Below are 20,427 nucleotides of genomic sequence, written 5' to 3'. Positions count from 1 at the left end.
GGCGCCCGAGATCACACTAAGGGGGTTATTTACTAAGCTCCGAATACCCGAAATTCCCCGAAATCCGAAAAATTTGTGATTTTTTTAAATAAAATCTGACTTTTAAAAAAAATCACGAATTTTTCGGGAATTTATTAAACCATGAGGGCTAAAAATCCTGAATATAAAAACACGGCATCTCAAACCTGTCGAGATTGCATAAAAGTCAATGGGATTAGTCCCATTGATTTTTGGTTGTGTCGGGGGTACGAAAAAAATCATGAAAATCTGAGCTTTTCCTGCAAAGCAAAACCCAAGCGGGTTAGATCGGAGTTTGTAGCAGTCGATATTGAAATAAATTCGGACCTTGACAAATAAACCCCATAGTGTGCAGACAAGGGCCAGGACCTTGATAAGTGGTTGTAAGAGGTATGTGCCTAGTGCATCCTTCAACTTTGCACCCAAGGCACGTGCCTCTTCTGCCTACCCCTAGTTCCGGCCTTAACCTGGGGTTATCAGGATACTTAAAATTCATTTAACAATTAAATAAACCTGGCTGCCTTGTACTGCTTCTGGTAAGGAATAATTATATCATAGTTCCAAGTACAGGGAACTGTTTTATTATTACAGAGAAAAAAGAAATTCATTTGAAAATTTTGAATTATTTGATTAAAATTGAGTCTATGGAACATGGCTTCCCATAATTCAGAGCTTTGTGGGTAACGGGTTTCCAGATAACGGATCCCATAGCTGTATTCATAAAAAAAAATAATATACTTCAAGGCACATGTATCAAAAACAGTGGTTGAAGCAAAAAAAAATCTTCAAAATTGTGACTTATCTTCATTACTTATTCTTTTTTGGCGCTGTTTACGAAGATACATGATCTAATGATATTTGACAAAACATTTAAAAAATAAAACTGCAGCAGGATAGACCTATTTATAGACTAGATGTTGTTATTAAAACATTGAGTGTTATTGTTCCTTTAAGATTCTTAAAAATTTGTTTATTTCAGGTCTGACCCTGAAATAAAGTGCCCAAACTAGTTTAGTCAGTCGGACAAGAAGTTGTGACACGGCTAATTGCATGAGACTTGCTACACTATCTGTACTGACATCACAGCTGCTTACCACCTACCTCTTACTCACTTCTTGCATCTGCCTACACCAAGCTTCATCAAAAAGGGCAGAGTGTTTTGTAGTGATATATAATTATTATAGCACAAAACAGTATTAGCTATCGCACACTTTGAAGCCACATAATAAGGGTACTTACTTGGAATGTCGGATGTCTGGAAGAGACCGATTAAGTGAGATTTTATCGCTGACAAATATGTTGAATCCATTTTCTCTGTAAGCTTGGTCCACACGATCTGCATCTGTCATTGGGAAAGCCTTTCCCTGCTCCCCATTCCCTTGTGAAATAAAGAATGACTATTAAAAATACATTCACTGAGATGAAAAGGAAGCTCTCTGAATTTAAGCATAAAGGGTTACTGTCATCACAATAATAATATACATACATCAATTAGTATATTAAGGAACAAATACCAGATCCTTATTCTTCAAAATACTTAACAAGCCATAACTGGTTAAATTGCTAAATGGGAAAAGAATCATCTTTGCTAAACAAATTTTATGGTTCTTAGGTCTACAGCTAAACTTACAATCAATCCTTTCACTGCAAGCTGATTTTGTGCTTTATCGTTCAATTTAGAGGCCTTTTCTGGCCTAGAAAAACTATACAAGAAGGATTCACTGGCACTCAAAGGCTGGTGCAAGCAGGGATAGGTACTACCCCGAAACGATGCATTTTTCTGCAAATAAACTCGCATGGGCAATCCCAGCTTGCACCAGCCTTTGAGTGCCAGTGAATCCTTCTTGTACTGTTCAATTTGGAGGGTGCCTTCATTCCACGCTACAAATTCTATGAATGATCTACTAATACACAGCAGGAAATAGGATGGATCATATCCGATATGATAATATGAATAAGCTGCTTGTGGTATCTACTTAAAATCAGCAACAAACTTAAAACGTGATATCTACTTAAAATCAGCAACAAACTTAAAACGTGATTTTCCATGAACCCTAAAAATGCTTCAGGACTTAATATGGGTTTTTGAAAATATTTACCTATTTGTTCACTTTCTTTCCTAATTTGCTCATAGTTGTGCCAGTCTTTCTTTTCAGGTACTTTTTCATCTCTGACTTTCTCATCCCTTTGCTTGACCAATAAAACCTACAAATAAAGAAAAAAGTGTTAAAATTTAACAAGAAATGACTGCTCTGCTAAACCCACAATCAAACGGCATGGTTGAATTTATAAAAATGTAAATATTGCTGTTGGGTCACTCTTGTGAATTAGGGGAATCCAGATTTGCTTTCGTATAAATATATGCTTTTTAGTAATTGTTCTTTTTAAATTCCAGCTCCATATAGGTCAGTGTTCAGACCTCTTATTATGGTATATCTAGAGCGTGGTTTCTCTAGTCTCAGTAACGGACCTATATCCATCTGTTCTTATCCCTAGCCTGTCAGGGCCTGAGACTGGAAAAAAAACAACAACCATGCCCCAAATGCAAATTTTTGCTCTGTGCAGCATATCTTATCCTTAAATGGCATAATGTCTGGTAATGGTGTAATGGTGTTACACGGTTTCTTTCAGTTCTACAGGCAAGTGTAGTCCTAAGGGACCACTAACTGGTTGTTGGATTGCACCAATATTTCTCCAATCTTGCCCAGGATTTCATTACCGAATTTTCCTGTTCAGAGCATTACACCAGGTTAACTGTGGTGTGAAATATTAGTCTAAATTATGAGCCTGGGACTGGTGTAAAATAGTCAAACACCTGTCATTTTATAAATATAGCTTTAAACAGATGAAAAATGGTTCATCAGAAGGCTGATAATTTTTATTTTAGTCCTTGTATCCTTTATACAATCCGCAAATAACTTTTTTCTTACAAATTTACCAAGAGCAAATCATGGTAGGTACAGAAGAGTAGAAGACTATTTTCCCTATTAGTGTAAAATCTCTATAATAGCTGGTGATCTGGATAATCTGTAGATTTGCGTGTCCCAAAGGCTATTTACAGGATAAATTCAATCCTCTGCATGCAAATATGTGGTTTCCGGAGTGGCCAAAGACACCAACAAGCAAATCTATTTACAAGCTGCCCCTAATTTTCTTCATGGGATTACAGTCTATGTACATTGAAGGTAACCTAAAAAAGATAAACATTTGGTTTGTAAGGGTCAGGGCACAGGCTCAGATTCGGGAAGATTAGTCAACAAATTTCCTCTTCTTCAGAGCTACTAATCTCCCCGAACTGCCTTCCGCCGGCTAGAATGTAATTCAGCCGACAGGATGGCACTTGGGGCGCTTCGTTTTCCGAAGTCGTCTGAAATTTCCTCATGAGGCAACTTCGAGCGACTTAAGAAAACAAAGCACTCCGAGTGCTCTCCTGCATTTCCATTCTAGCCGGCAGGAGGCAGGCGACAAAATCTCCCAGAATCTGCCTTAAAACTGCCTTAAACTTGTCCTTATTTTTATTATTATTCCAGTAGAATTCCTATGTTAGTCTAGATTTAAGGTTTTACCCGGGTTATGAAACCTTATCCATCGTAAGGGTATTATAACAGCATAGGAGGAGATTGAAAGAAAGTTTTCACCGGCTAGCAAGAAAGTACTTTATTTGAAACAAATGGAGTTGCACACAAAACCGAAAGAAGAGTGCTTTCTCCATTTATTATGCCATAATCACCAGGTGCATCATCAGGTTTTCCTTCCTTCATCATGGATGACATAGGAGGGAAAACCCCATAAAATTATACATTTGGATAAGCACTTGCTTTCAGTATTGTGTGTGGCTCCATCTGTTTCATTTCATTGTAGCTGTCTGCGCAGTGACATTTGCCAATCGTTCAGAAACCAACAACAAAAGGCAACTGTTGCATGTAAAGCAAGCTAAAGAGTCTATGGGGCTCGTTTATAAAGTTTGCGCAGTGCAGAATGAGTCGCACAGTAAACATATTTGCCCTGCGCAGGTTCATATTCAGAAAGCAGGGTAAGATTGGTGCGTTTAATGTGCAAATATAATTTTTTAAAGAGATTTTAAAATGTGCTATGCGCACACACTCTGCTTTCAAATTACTCCACAACTTTGGTAGTTTAAAATATATTCGCAAAACAGTTTTGGGGAATTTAAATTACCATCACTGCTATATTTGCATACAAGAGTGGCCGCGTTCACGCAATACCCATCTCACTGGCGAGCCTAGCGAAATTATTTTTGCGCAAAGCAAAATCGTGAAAAAGGAAAGACAAGCACAGCAGTGAAATATTTAAGTGTTTAGGAAAAAAGCCAGCACTATATGGGAGGCCAGACTCTGGGCTCCAAATCCTTTCAAATTACTACCTCAGCTATGTGGTATAAACGAGTCTTCCAAATCGGTCTCATTTAAAAAGGTAAAAATAAAATGACATGGATAAGGGAGTGCCCCAGGATAATAGGTTTTTGGACAGAGGTCTCCAATATCTTAACAATTGCTTCCCTGGGGTGAAATCCCCTACAACTTGTTTTTTCTTTAGGTGTAATAGATTATATGTTGCCCCTACAAAACAAAAATTCACCATGCTCTAAGCAAAGAAGCTAGTGATTATGGATAAATCCATGGATAACTCCCCTACACTCCAACAATGGCGTGATCTAGTAAATGCCAGGCTGCCTTTGGTTAAACTATGATATAATGCTCGGGCTACTCCTGATCAATTTGAGAAAATATGGTCACTATGGCTGGAAGCCAACCCTTATTTATCACTGCCATTTATATTTGTATAATCTCTTATGCATTTGCTGATAATAGTTGAATACTTTTTGAAAATGAAAAACCTTAAAGGGCTGGTTAAACTTTTAGTATGTCATAGAATGCCTGATGCTAAGCAACTTTTAAATTGGTCTTTGTTATTTATTTCTATATATTTTTTTAAAATTATTTGCCTTTTTCTTCTGACTCTTTCCAGTTTTTGAATAGGGGAGTTGTTCACCTCTAACTTTTAGTATGCTATAGGAATGGCCAAGTCTAAGCAACTTTTCAATTGGTCTTCATTATTTATTCTTTATAGTTTATGAATTGTTTCCATTCTTCCTCTGGCCGTTTGCAGCATTCAAATAGGGGTCACTGACCCCATCTAAAAAAAACAAATGTTCTGTAAGGCTGCAAACGTATTGCTACGTTTTATTATTCATCTTTCTACTGAGGCCTTCAATTAGTCAAGTGGGTAATTTAGACCCTAGTAATCAGATTGCTAATTTTACAAACTGAGAGCTGCTGAATAAAATGCTAAATAATCACAAGTAATAAAAAATGAAAACCAGTTGCAAATTGTCTCAGAATATCACTCTCTTCAACATCATACTAAAAGTTAACTCAAAGGTGAAAAACCCCTTTATAAAAAATCTTGTATAGATGATCAATTCACACTCATAAGATTCACAAATATAAATATTGTTAAGTACATGCTAAATCTAAACAAACACATGATTAAATATGTAATAAAAATATAACTTTAACAAGATACACAATAAATACATACTACTGATGGATTTCTATAGACTGCATTGAGACGATTGGGACAGGGTAGGCAGAATGTGAAAGATAAATGTCTCCACCTGTTTTTTGCAGCTGCGGAAAATGAATGTTTCATTCAGTGTAGCTTTAATTTGAAATGCATGACACTTAGTCTCTGCTCCCAGTGGTAACCATGGAGCCTGCTCTGGTATTGTGTCCCAGGCAGTGGTACAGTGTTCTGTCTGACTGCAGGAGGATGCAGGCCCAAGTGTCAGTAGCTTTTACTGACTGTCATTAGCACAACCACATCTGTATGTAGAGCACTTAGTATGACACATTCTGTGATAGCAAAGACAGACACACAGACAGATATGGGCTACAGGACTGAACACAACCCTACATTTTTAGATCTTCATTAAAGAATAATGAATACAAATATTGTGCAGTTTCTAAAGCAGGGCATGGAAATATGGCTGTGAAAAAAAGTGAAAAAATATTGGTGCAGTCTTTTCATTGTGGTATGTATGTGTATGTGTGTATGTGTGTGTATATTGCACCCCCGCCTAATGATTTTAAAAACTAGTGGTGAGCACAACTTTCCCCTGTTTGTTATAGTTATACAGGAGCAGTGACCAGCTCCATGTTGTAGCTCCCACCCCCTCCAACTATAGTCAGGTGATCCCACTGGTGTCTAATAAAAGGGCAGCCAAGTTTGGGAGTTTTACTTTGAAAGCAGCTAGTAAGTTGCAGGTAAAACATATTCGTCCCTTTTATAAAATGTATAATTAACCATAGAATTCTTAATGAATCAGATGAAAATTGAGCATAGGACTGGCCAGATATGGGATGACTTTGACGTAGTTGGCCAGCTTAAATATATTGCAATATATGGACAAACAATCCCTGTTTTGTTTAAAGGGTAAGGCATTTTTCAGTAGCAGTATGCACAAAATGTCGCTGTCTTAAATATATTGATAATGGGTTGAGTGCAGAGGACTCTTGTATTTGTCTATATATATATACCGGTATATAAAATTACAAAGTAAATAGCTAGCATATAAAACGATTACATAGGGATTACTCTTAATCTTAACTATTGGAACTAGGGATGGGCGAATTTGAACCGTTTCGTTTAAGGGCGGCAAAAAAACTTTGTCGCGTGGCGAAATTATTATTTTTTTTGAAGCACGACTCTATACAAGTCTATGGCCGTCATTTTTCTGGCGAAACAAGGCGAAAAAATTCGCCCATCCCTAATTGGAACCAAATCAGACGAGAAGAAAGCTTATAATGCAAGTCTGTTGGATTTTATAATGGGAGCTTTATCATGGAATTTTCAGGTTTCAAAAAGCCCCATGTCCTATTAACTTTGAAAAGCCTAGGTATGGTATCCCTTATGCAGAAATCCAAATTCTAGAAAGTTCTGAATTATAGGAAGGAGTCTCCCATAGGAGAAGGAAAGTCTTTTACACTCGGGGGTGCCAAAAGTTAGGATATACTTACATCACACCCTGGGCCGGTGCTCCTATAAGGAGAAAACTGCACCAGCCGAGGTTTCTTCCAGTGAGCACCACAGAACGATCCTCTTCCGGCTTCTTCTTTCATGTCGCAACTGCGCATGCGAAAAGCTGAACTTTAACTAAAAAGTTGGCTATTTCATTCTACTGAGTATGCGTCGGCCCCAGGAAATTTGAAAAGGAAAGATGATCGTTCCGTGGTGCTTGCTGGAGGAACCCTGGGCCGGTGCGGTTTTCCTGCCGATGGAGCCCGGGGTGTAAGGTAAGTAAATGCGATCACTTGGGGGTGCCTAACTTTTGGCACCGCCAAGTAAAATCACTTTCCTTCACCTTTAAGCAAATAACTCTAATTTATAAAAATGATTTTGGTGATAAGATCCTTTATATGGAAAACCCCAGATCCCAGGCATTCTGGATAATAGATCCTATATCCATTGTAGGTAATGCAACTAATACAATACAAGAGCTGATGCTATCATATAAATAATGAAGGGCTTTCAAGATAAAGTGTAGAGAAATACCAGAGAAAGGTTTCCAATAGATCAATATACATGATGGTATGTTAAGTGCTTCTAAGTACAAATGGCAGGATATATATAAATAGTCTGCTGCAGTAAAACAAAAGGTTAAAAAGAAACGTGTCCCTTCTATAGGAGGTTAATATACACAAGCTGGTGGGCAATATATATACAAATACTGCACAGTTCAAAACTGAACTCAGAACCTCAGCAAGGCAAGACAGCAGTGCTAAATAATTAAGACACAGTGCCCATACAAAAGACATTGTTTGCATTTATGTATTACTATGAATAGCTCCAATGTAAAAATGATATATATTCAGAGGACTCTAATTAAACAGCACCCCCGCTGCACAAATTAACACAAACATATCACAATTGTAGAGGTCTCGCAATGCAACTTTTAGATATAGGATTGCTCTCGATTTACCGAAAAATCCTAACAATTTCTTTTACAGTTACCCATAATTGTGCCCCCTGTAGTTTATTCATAATTTGTTTGTATGATGTCTTGTTCTGCTCATTAGGTGCTCAGGGAAGCCAAGCTGATAAGCAGGACAGGTCACTGCTATATAAAGACAGACAGAAGAAGGTCCCAGGGTCCCCTGTTATAGTAAGAAAAATAAAACCAATCAAATTAAGAAAAATAAGGAAGTAGGAAACATTTTAAGTATAAACATGGAGATTAATATATGGATATAGAAAGAAAAAAAGTTTAAAGAAGAAGTACAGAAATACTGGATTAGTAAGTGGGTGGCAGAGATGTGGTTGATGTTCCCAATGTAATTTTTGTCCAAAGAAAAACTGGTCAAGGCCATCCTGAATGCAAAATAAACAACATTACAACTTGTTCTTACCAATATGTGATATATGTTATTGAATGTAGTTGTGGGGGTAAGTAAGACGATTGTACAGTTCAGTCATTTAAGGTGGCCATTGACGTAACAACTACGATCTTTCTTGGAAAAGATCGTCAGATATACAGGTAGAAACAATAGGATTCTACCTGTACCTGCAGGGCTGGATGTACATAGCGGGCGATCCCCAGGTCTGCTGTCATTCCTCGCCCCCGTCCCCTCCCCTTTATTCGCAAAAATTTTTGGAGCAATGGGGATTGGCGCACGGGAAGTTAATTGTATCTCCTGCACATCCCCAGTGTTTCTGAACCAATGTGGGTGTGATTGGGCAGCATGTTGCCCCCTAAAGTATCTGACGATTCAGCGCTAACAATGACCGATGTTTGGGTGTCTTCAAAGCCATCCAATCAAAATTTTCTGTCCAGCACGATCGATGAGCCGACCGATATCATAGTCTTCTGCTGATAACAGTCGGCTCTTTTCCCACCATACACGCACCGAAAATCTTGCAGAAATTTGTTTTGTACGATATGTTTTAACATTCCAGTTTCCATTAAAGTGAGGAAGAGGAAAAGAGAAAATAGAAGGAGAATAGAATGTCTGTGCAGTATACATATATATGAAACATTGGTGTAGCACCCCTGTCTAGGTGTAAATAGACACAACTAGTGCATTATGTGTCTAATTGTCCATACCCCTTTAGATTGTAAACATTTGCAAACAAGGCCATCAAATACTATTTTTAATCAGTAACCCTTGTTTCTTAAATCATTTGTAAAGTGACGAGTAACATGCTGGAAATATATAAACAACTGATAATGATTATTTATATTTTCTGCACTACTCGCTCTGACTCCTGAAATAATGTAGCAGGAGCCAGGGATTAACAGACATGTAAGAGAGCTGCTTACATGGAACCAGAGAACAGAAAGGGATAAACAAATACCCTTTTCACACACATTTAAAAAATAGCTACAACATTATTTATGATTACCAAGTACATTTTTATACAATAACAATTTCTGTGTTTATGGATTTCACTAATGATTACACACTGCTATGCTGCATTTCTCAGCGTAGTTATCCTACAAACTCATCCATTGTTCATGAGACAAAACTTTGGGATTCAGGAACATCAGCACCTTTATCTGGACATGTAAGACCAGCTCTGAAAGATCTGAGATGGCACCCTGTCTTTTCATTCATACAGAATCAACCACATTTCTAATAAAACAAGATACAACTCTTTATATTGAGAACAAATAAATAGCAGACTCAACAATATGATACCTTGGAAAATACACACACAAAACAACAACATAACTTTGGTTTTTATTTCTGTAGGGAGCTTTACAGCTTTAAAAAGAATTTGCCTATATGCTGTTCTTAGCAGAGGGGCTGAGAGATTAACCCACTCACAATTCATCACATTTTAATCCCTAGAAACCATAAAATGGTAAATAAAAGAAAACTGTAGTGTATGTTAAGGGAAGCTAGACTTATTTACAGTAAATAGTTGATAGTCGCAGATACTTCAGAGGACAGAAATTAATTTATTATATAAAAACAATGGTAGGCAGAAATCTAAGAATTATTTTACTGTCTAACAGAAGCATCCACTCTGTCTCTATGAAATCCATGACTGCCCTCTAAAAATTTTGCTTAATACTTGCGTAACCACATAACCCATAGCTGACTGTTCCCAAACCCTGTTTGTTCCTCTACCCTTCCTCAGAACATGGGCACCCAAAACTCCAAAGTTCTATATTTCCAAAAAAAAAAAACAGTGCTAGATGCATGGAGAAATAAAAATGGAAAAATATATAGTGTAGTACTTCTATTTCTCCAGAATGTACACCCAGTGTGGTATCAAAACATTTAATTCAGTAGAACTTCAGTTATACCAAAATAAATTATATGTTTTAAAAAAAAGAGCATAGAGATAAAGTTGCACTGTGTGTGCTCTTTCCCTCTTAAAGGGGCAAATCCTATAAAGTGCAAGTGCTGATACCGAAACATGAATTTCAGAGAGAGTTACCAGCAGGTCCGGACTGAGAATTAAAATAGGCCCTGGCATTTCAGGTACAAAGAGGCCCACTCAGCCCACTAAATACTGACTTTCTATGGGACCTTATGGCACCCCCTCTGGCATTTGCCAGAACCCAGTCCGAGCCTGGTTACCAGTTACACTCATGCACAATAAATACATTTCTTCCATCTAAGGGGCAGATTCCCTAAGGGGAGAAGTGACTAACGCTAGCGGAAATTCAACAGTATGACGTCATTTCTGAACAGAACGGGCGCAGGCGTCACTTTGCTAGCGAAGGAGAGAGACGCTAGTGTTGCTTCTAACGCCAGGCGAATTTTCACTCTGGCGAATGGATGTACCTCCGCAAATTCACTAAGATGCGGATTTCACTGAAGGTTACCTCATTCGCCAGACTTGCCTTCACCAACGCAGACCCGGCGAAGTGTAATGCATAGGACTTCCTCGATTTTTAGTGCAAAATTTTCCCAAAAAACGCTGGCGTATTTTCCTTTTTTCAAAATGATAGCCTGCAAAGATCTGTAAAAAAAATTTTGGGTAACCAATTCCCCCCTACAGTTTCTAACATATGGAACATAAACTATAAAGTGGGCTCATGTGTAGGACATAACAACTCTTTTATTTTATTAAGGTTCCCTGGACTTGTGTAATGTATTTGCTGAAACATATACGTCCATGTAACTTTATAAGTGTAGTGTATTATAACGCTAGCTCATCTTCGCTTTGATTACCAAAGTAAATTTGTCCGCGTTTGGCACCCTGGACGCAACTTTGCACTGTAGGTAATTGGCGTTGTCCTAGCGAATTTATGCCTGGCGAAGTGTTGCAATTGCTGCGAAGCTGGCGAATTTTTGCAGCTTAGGGAATTTGCCCCAAGTGCTTTATATACATATTTATATAAATATGCTGACCATATACTTACATAGGATTAAAGATAATGAGCAACACTACATTACTTCCTATTTGAAGAGTAACTTAATATGACTCCTCTCATTCTCATGTATGCCCCGTAATTGATGGGAGACTGCAGGATACTACAAGTTGTACACACAGCAGAGCTGATCGGAACTAGGGTTGCCATCTGCTTGCGAAAAATTACACTTAACGCCAATGTTATTTGTAGGGAAAAAAGATAAATATATATGTAGCACACCCTTGAGTGTACCTTTAACCCTTGAGTGTACTTTTGCTGTGTATTAAGGCTTTGTGTGACCAGGCTAAAACTGCTGTTAGTGTACCCCGGACCCCCAGTGTAACTCCCTGCAACCCCCGGTATCTGGTATAGATCAATGTAGCAGGATAATCAGCCAGACAAGTTTCTTTGCAGTAACATAAACTTGTTTATTAACGGAGAACTGTTGCAATGGAGTAGTTCACAGGTACTTAGATGTTCACAGAGATAATAGGATAGCTTCAAACAGCTCCAGGTGGTACAAGGTGCTCCAGGTGAGCTAATATCCAATATATCAAAGTAACAGCAATAATAGACTTAGGAGATAGTTACCACTCTCACTGGGCACTATCCCTTCGGATGAACACTAAGGCTTGGGTTTCTCAGCCTGGGGTCTTGTATCTTGGCACCGGACTTGGTCCTCACCTCACCCACTGTATTCAGCCTGGGGTCTTGGCACCCTATCTGGTCCTCAACCCACCCACTGTAGTCTCTGCTCTAGTGGTTCACATACCACAGGGTTCTAACCCCACTATTTCTCCTCGTTGGAGCCACATCTGCTCACTAGCTACCCTGTGCTGACTATTACCATATTCACTATCACTAACTCACACTTATCTAACTTCACCGGCAGACCTAGACCTGTAGTACCTCTCAGTGAGGCAGGGCAGACCCCGACCACATAGTGCTTAACCCCTTTACACTGCTGCCACCTAGCAGACAAACTCCATGAACTAATGTGGACCCAGCAAGGGACATAGCTGCCTGATAGAGATGTGCTGGCCGACCGCGGGATGCGCGGGACCTGCGGGTCGAGCGGGTTCAGGCCGACCCATGGACAAAATGCGTGGTCACGGGCGGGTTGAGCTCTTCTCCTGCTCTCCCCGCCCGCGACTAGTATTGCCGGCTTCCGGCGCAGGAATTTATAGACTTCTGCCTGCCCCGCCCCTTTTGTGACATCACTGCGGGGGGTGGGACTATAAATAAAGTGGAGCAGCGTGTCTGGGTCGGATGCGGGTAGGGAGCGGGCGGGTTAGGGTCGGGAAATTCTACTGCCTGAGTTAACTAAATTACCCTTAGGTATCCAAATACTAAAGGGGAACTGCCTGAGTAATTTAACCCAAATCTCAGGGTCCCTACATATAGCAAGATTGATACAGGTATTTATCTTTCAGTAAGGGTGGAAACCTTACTGAAAGGGGTTGTTCACCTTTTAATCAACTTTTAGTATGATGTAGAGCGTGATATTCTGAGACACTCTGAAATTAGTTAAAATTTTTTATTTGTGGTTTTTGAGTTCTTTAGCTTTTTATTCAGCAGCTCTCCGTTTTGCAATTTCAGCAATCGGTTGCTAGGATCCAAATCACTCTAGCAACCATGCATTCATTTGAATAAGAATATCAATAGGAGAGGCCCTGAATAGAAAGATGATTTACAAACAGAAGCAATAAAACTATAAATGTGTAGCCTTACAGAGAGTTTGTTTTTAGATGCAGTCAGTGACCCCCATTTGAAAGCTGGGTCATAAGAAGGCAAATAATTCAAAAACTATAAAAAATGAAGGCCACCTCAAGAGTTTAAGGTGAACCACCACCTTTAATGATAAAGGAACATTTAAGATGAACAAAACTGGCATTTTCTACAACATTCTATTTATGGTAGTTACAGTGGTGAAAGTCAGAACAATGGGGATTGGAGACTGCTGTGAGAAATAAGATTTCATAAAGAAACAAGGTCAGAATGAACTCAGCCTTGGCACGGTTTCTCTGCTTCTTGGGTGATAATTGACACATAAAATGTATTCCTGTTTTGGAATTCAGAGACCTGTGACTAGCTCCGGAATAGAGCACTGGCCACATTACAGGAACAGTAACATCAATAAATAAAAGTGTTTTAAAATAATAAAAATAAAATTCAGTGTTGTCCTGCACTGGTAAAACGGGTGTATTTGCTTCAGAAACACTACTATTGTTTATATATATAAGCTACTGTATAGCAATGGGGGCAGCCATTCAAAGGAGAAATGGCTCAGGTTACACAGCAGATAGCAGATAATGTGGCAAAAGACACTAAGTTTGCCCAGGAGCGGTAACCAATCAGCAGGTAGCCTTTCCTGGTCACCTGTTTAAAAGCAAACATCCTATTGGTTGCTATTAGTTACTGCACCTGGGCAAATTTAGTGCATTTTATGACATATGGGGGATGTGGGGAACGCTGGGGTCTAGGAGCACAGGTCTCCTAGCTTCCTGACCATTCCAAGTCTCATCTCGCTTGCGTGATGAGATCCGCAGGGGAAAATACCTGCCTGCTTGTCCCGCCCCCTTCTGTGCTGGCGGTTATTAATGCCGGCCTCTGGGCGCCCACACCCAAAATCCAGCCCTACACACATACAGTTCCTAACACTGCACTTTGCTCCTTGTCTATACAAAATAAAAGATAGATAATACTGTACTTATAAATAAGCAACTGCTTCCTTTGTGTTGTCTGTCCTTCCCCAACTTTGAGAGCAGTATATCTGTCCCTATAACCTTTGTATATTTACACTGACTTTTTGACCACAAGCACTACTAGAACAAGGGATATAGGATCAACAGGCACAACACAACTATTTATAGTCTGATTTAATGACGGCTGCAATTAAGCAATGGCTGCAGAACTCCAGCAAATGGATTTCAGTAGCCCTTGATTGGCAGATTTCTGTTAGTCGGTAATACATAGAAGGACCCTGGACATAAACAAGAATAAATATATATAGAAAAATCAATACTCAACTTCTAATTCATCACAAAGTCACAAATTGTATTTTAGGGATCACATATATAAGATGGAAAAAACAAAAGTTCAACTTTGTTCTGACAACAATTTCAACGGCTACTGAATGATTCAGCCATTCAATCTAAGGTGCATTAGCTCCGGGGATGATCAGCACAAATAGGAAAATGTGGCAAATAATCACTTCTAACGGGTGTGTATTATGTCATTAGGTAACATCAAAATACACAGCCACATTTAACACCGGTGATCCAACCGACTGGCACATGCAGCAATTTGGTTATTCACGTGTGTCCCAATTGCATTTATATCAGATTGATCTTACCCAGCCTTAAATACTTTTTTATAATGGATGTTCTACATGCAGCCTACGTCAGCAGCAGCCCACGTCCCTTAGCTCTGTATTTTCTGTAGTGGACAAGCTCATGTGCCTTATGCCATACAGCCGCACATAGCGTCAGATTTACTAAAGGGTGAAGTGGTCACTGCTAGCGAAATTTGACAGAGATCCAATCAATAAAGGGTGAAGTGGTCACTGCTAGCGAAATTTGCCAGAGATCCAATCAATAGGGACATCATCAATTTAATAACAGGAATAGAGGATAACTCGCTAGGGAAAGAGTACATTGCTAACAATGTTTTGTGCACTTTCACCAGGCGAATTTTTGCCCAGGTGAATGATTGTTACTCCTCAAATTTACTAAAGTGCGAATTTTCCATTACGTCACTCCTTTCGCCAGTTTCGTTTGCCAGCTTAGACCCAACGAACTGATAAGATTAAGCTACATCCTCCTCAATCTTATGTCAGTGACATCATATCCTGTATGCCGAAAAGTCATACGAAGGAATACGAAGTGCCGGGTGTGCCATGCCACAGCATTTTTTTCATTATAGCTGGTGGAAGACAAGGGGAAGCCGTTTGGGGAGATTAGTCGCCCTAAAGAAGAGGCGATTAGTCGCCACTCGACTAAATCTCCCCATATCGCCAGGTGTGCCCTTACCCTTAGGGCAATCGAGGATCTCTTTTGTCTTTATTTTGTTTCCTTGGACATGTTTAATAATAAGTGGCCACTTTAAGCATTTGCACCAACATCTATAAAGACATATATATGACCTATATTATATTCAAATTTAACCAAATCGTAAGTGTACTAAAGAAGTTTTGCTAGGCAGAAATGAATGTTAATGAAAGTTTGCTGACGAATTAACGCTAGCGAAACTTTGCTAGTGTTTGGCTGCCGAGAAATAACTTCCCATTTTGATGACTTAGCGAATGCTATGAAAACGAATGCCTGACTAAGTGCTGCAAAATATAGCGAAGCCTTCCGAGGCAAAAAAATTTGCCCTTTAGTGAATTTGCCACATAGTCTACAAAGGCATTTGTTTGGCCCTTCAGCTTGCCCCAAGGGCTCTATAGACTTCCCAATGCTTAAAAAACATGTAGAGTATTGGAACGAAGTTTGTACTATAGCTCCCCACACCAGTGAGCAGTAGCAGTAGGTTGATATGTTATAGAGTAGCCATGTGCATGGATCTGGGTTCATCTGAGTGGAATCTAGCTAGACTGAGGGTGCAAGGCAGACCCAGGCCTTTGTTCAAATCTATAGAGCAGAGACATAACCCAAATAAAATGATATACAGCAATGCCAACAGAAAAAAGAAAAAGCAATGTAAGTAGTCGCTTTGTGAAGAATTTATAGGGTGTTGACTTTTATGTTATTTTAAAATAAACATTGACCATGATGTTAATATCTTTTTTTCTTGTATCATTAAAGGAAGACTTCATCAGAATAGATATGAACTGTACGAAGACCAACAGCCTGAAGAGCAGAGACAAAACAACTTGTTGCCCTATCGATTATAGAGCTCATGTTAAAGTGAATAAAAGTTGTATTGACAATTTCTGTTATGGGTGATATCTTTGTATTTATTGCCTTTTGACATTTATATATATGATAATTTTTTATACATTGATAATGTTTCATTGGGCATTTTTTGATGCTAAATTCGTTATACTGTATACACATGACTGTATAACATTATGCTGCTATACCTTAATGTCATGATATAGGAACAGGTAGCAACTGACACATTTGGGGTTAATAATTTGAGGGAAATATGTCTCTTTACACACATATATTATATGTCTATCTTGGGATGTCTCTGTAACCCCGTGTGGGGTGATGCACCGGTTAATATAACCACACATAATTTTTTTGGTCAATGACCACATTAATGGTTAGGTTGCTAAGGGGGGGGGGGTACTAAGCAAAAAATAGCTATTTGATTGTGTGGTCCTGTTTAGAGCTCTGCACTGATCACGCTGCAATACAATATAGACAGCATTTTATCTACCGCTATGGAGAGAGCATGAAACCAGACCTTCTACCTAGACTCATATTTGTTACTTTGTAACATTACCAGTATTTCCTAGTATTTTGATACATTTAAATAGTTGCGAGTGAGATTAACAACTGTTACAAAGTTTGTTTTTAAGTATCCTCTCTTAAACAAGGGGTGTTTTAATAGTGATATGATTATCTGTATTTCTTAATGTTTAGTATTGATGTATTTTGAGTTATGCTATTGGATGCATTGTGATGATGACAAGGATGACATGTCAGCCAATTAACTTTTCCCGCCATCATGGGTATTTAATGCATTTTTCATTGTCTGTTACTTTGAGAAAGGCCTCGGAGAGGCCGAAACGTTAGTCTTTTGATGATAACACATTATCTAATTTTTTTTAGTCCTGAGAGTGCGGAACTTCTTTACTGAATATATATATATATATATATATATATATATATATATATATATATATATATATATATACACACATACATACAAACACGCCTTTTACATGTTTGTAGTAAACCTGGCCACTTCAGTCACATTTCTATTATACTTTACATATGTCTTAATTAGTTTTGGATAAGTAAGAGAAGAGCCAAAATACTTAAGTCCTTGGTCCTCTTGCCTGTTTTTAAATGTGGAGCCAATAAAACCTATAATTTAACTTTTGTTGGAGTATGTGCTAATGTCCGACTTTCGTGGAGTACAATTAAGGAATTGGGAACGCAGAGGACTTTGTAGCATCTCCAAATACGGAATGTGAGCTGAGAGCGGCTACATTTTGTATTGCCTACAATGTAGGCAATGTGGTTGAAGCACCTCCACCCCATCTCCACACACCTATCCTTTAAGGATGGTCTTTAATGATGATTTAGAAATGGATGTTCATCTTGGAGATCTCGTCTCTATAAAAGCTACATAAGGGAAGGATCAAGACTGTGACTGGGACCAACACTTTTACCCCATCCTATTCATTTGAATCCACTTCAAATATACAGGATAGGCTCTCACTAAAGTCAGTAGACTGTAAGCAATTGCAAACCTGAATATGCCCCCATATACTTCTTATACTAACTCATTTACTAACATAACAACCCTTAACAGTAAAAACCATCAGAGTTTGGAAACTTCCTAACCAACAGCAATTGAGTGAATATGTAATTAGCACAAATAAACCTACCTATCCAGATGTAAGATCTAAGCTATAGTTAATGAGGAACTGAAGATAAAAGATAAAGTGCATTAATCAATTATGGAATTTGAAAACAGAAAGTTAATACCACTGAGATAATGTATAATGTTAGATAATCTATAAATACAGTATTTGCAGATTTCTGTAGCTTTAAAAGACTCACATTTAAAAAAAAAAATTACAAATGTCTCCATAATTATAAAAAATGGACAATATTAAACACACAAAGAAAATCGCGGAACGATGACAAACATGACAACAGAAAACCTCAAAATCCTAATTTTTGTAAGAATTTTCATGCAATTATTTGCGAAAAAATCCCTAAAACCTTGAAGTGAATAAAGATTTTACAATTTGACATATACAACTGCCAATGTGGGAAATGTAATAAAATTTGCAAAGAGAACACGTTTGTGTGCAAATAAGAGCAGGGTCGGACTGGGCCGTCGGGACACCGGGAGAAAACCCGGTGGGCCCCCCGGTCTTGATCCACTCCCTGCGCCTCTATTCCTGCTGTGACCGTCCAGTCACGGCAAAAACACAGTGTGCATGTGCGCGTGCATACACACACGTGGAGGGGGGCCCTGAGGCAGCAGCCCTGGTGGGCCCCAGGCCCCCCAGTCCGACCCTGAATAAGAGAATAAAAATTTACATTGTTAATTTTCTCATTACTACATTCCTCCCCATCGACTTCTACATGAACTTTCGGGGGACAGTTTTGCATTAGATTTTTTTGTGATTTTTATATTTAAAAAAGATTTTTTTGTGGTTTAGTGAAATTATTTAAGTGCTCAATATTTAGCTCAAAAAAAATTAAATTCAGGAATTTGCTGAAAAAAAACCGAAAATCAGTGGATAAGAGGCACTGTACAATGTGCAAAGTCAGTTTAATATTTATAAATGCATTTAAGCGCTAACTTGAAATCTACATTTGTTGTTGCTGCTAAATCTAAAGGCACATTAGCAGTTTTGGACCCTATGTAGACGCTAAACTGAGGTCATGTAGGAACTTTGTTAAGAAGGCACTTTCTGAAACTGCAAATATTACAGTGTTTTTTTTAAAGAGAATGAAAATAAATAAAAAGTATATACGTCATTAATAATGTGCTGTGTGTGTGTGTAGTCTACTACATTGCTCATAAAGCTGCCAAATCCTGTTCAATAGCCACGCATTCCCCATCACCAGTGCAATGGTTTAAGTCAAATCCAGGGAATATGAACCTGTACAGAGAGGGAGGGCTGAATGTGTCATGTGAACAGCATTCCTTATAGCTCAAGAAATTGGCTTATTTTCCTTCCTACATTTTCCATCGTGTCACTGTTTAGGCAGGTCAGGCTTGGAGTAATTTGCCGACTTGGCAGAAAAAGTTTTACCATTGTACAAGACTGCTGTAAAGAGAAGATCACTACACTGACAAATCAGGGCACAATGGTTTGCAAAGTTTTTGGGTTCATGTATGCCTTAAGCTTACCATAGACGCAAAGATCCAATTGTACGAATCAAGGGTTCGTACGATTTTCGGACATTGTGTGGAGAGTCCCACGGTCGATCAGACAGGTTAAAAGATTTCTGTTGGCTGCCGATAATATCTCTGCGTGTATTGCCGATCGTATGATTTTCAGTGGGAGACAGTCACTAGTTTTGTTGGACATAAACTTTCGTACGATTGTTGTAGGGGCAGAACATCGGCTGATCTGTTCTTTAACTACTTTATTTGATCTGAAAGGTTAGTGGCAGGTCGGGAGATAGGGAAGTCCGATCATTCGAGGATTCAAACGATCGGATCTTTGCATCTATGGCCAGCTTTAGAGGTTAAAGGGAGATCTAAACACAAAAAATAGTCGAAGCAAACTTTGTTCAGGGTTGTAGTTCTCTTAGCAATTTACATTAATCTGCTACTTTAAAGGGGTTGTTCACCTTCAAACATGTTTTTCAATTCAGTTGGTTTCAGATTGTTCACCAGAAATAGAGACTTAGAGACAAAAAGCCTATGACTATGTCCTATGACTATGACCTAGTGACACGAAACGCGTTAGGCATGAGTTGTTGATACAAATAAAATATTTCTATTTTTACTTATTACTAGTCTGATCTATGCGTGACCTACTTGAGTGCCTTGCTCCAACATTTTGTTTCTCCATATACGGATTGTCCGCTCCCTTGAGCGGAGGGCCTGGGGCAGGAGCACCTAGGCCACCTATTGGTGAGTTATTCTACTGGCGAAGTGTTTATGCTTATACATATTTGTCTGATGTGCAGTTTGACAAAAAGTCAACCTACACCCGACCCTAACCTGTTTGTTACCAACCCGGTGAGCTGTCTGTACATCGCTGATGTCACTGAAGGGGCGGGGCAGAGTAGGAACAAGTCTATATAGATTGCCGTAGGAGGAAGTGGGGTATAGTAAGGTCATGGGCAGAAGGAGTTTAGCCCTCACAGAGC

At 38.8% G+C, this 20,427-nt stretch overlaps 1 protein-coding gene across 2 annotated transcripts in view; it reads right to left on the bottom strand.

Moving 5' to 3' along the window:
- Positions 1 to 20,427, bottom strand: part of LOC108710839 (polypeptide N-acetylgalactosaminyltransferase 10) — a 75,149-nt gene that overhangs the window by 29,879 nt on the left and 24,843 nt on the right. For both annotated transcript variants that reach the window (XM_018252012.2, XM_041586070.1), the window contains exons 2-3: positions 2,118 to 2,223; positions 1,258 to 1,396 (exon numbers count right to left, since the gene is read on the bottom strand). In XM_018252012.2, the coding sequence (XP_018107501.1) occupies positions 1,258 to 1,396; positions 2,118 to 2,223 (245 nt within the window). The remainder of the gene's footprint in view (positions 1 to 1,257; positions 1,397 to 2,117; positions 2,224 to 20,427) is intronic.

This window comes from Xenopus laevis, chromosome 3L, assembly GCF_017654675.1.
Source record: "Xenopus laevis strain J_2021 chromosome 3L, Xenopus_laevis_v10.1, whole genome shotgun sequence".
NCBI lineage: Eukaryota > Metazoa > Chordata > Amphibia > Anura > Pipidae > Xenopus > Xenopus laevis.
Note: the sequence above shows the minus strand (reverse complement) of the source record. Positions and strands in the feature narration are given on the sequence as shown.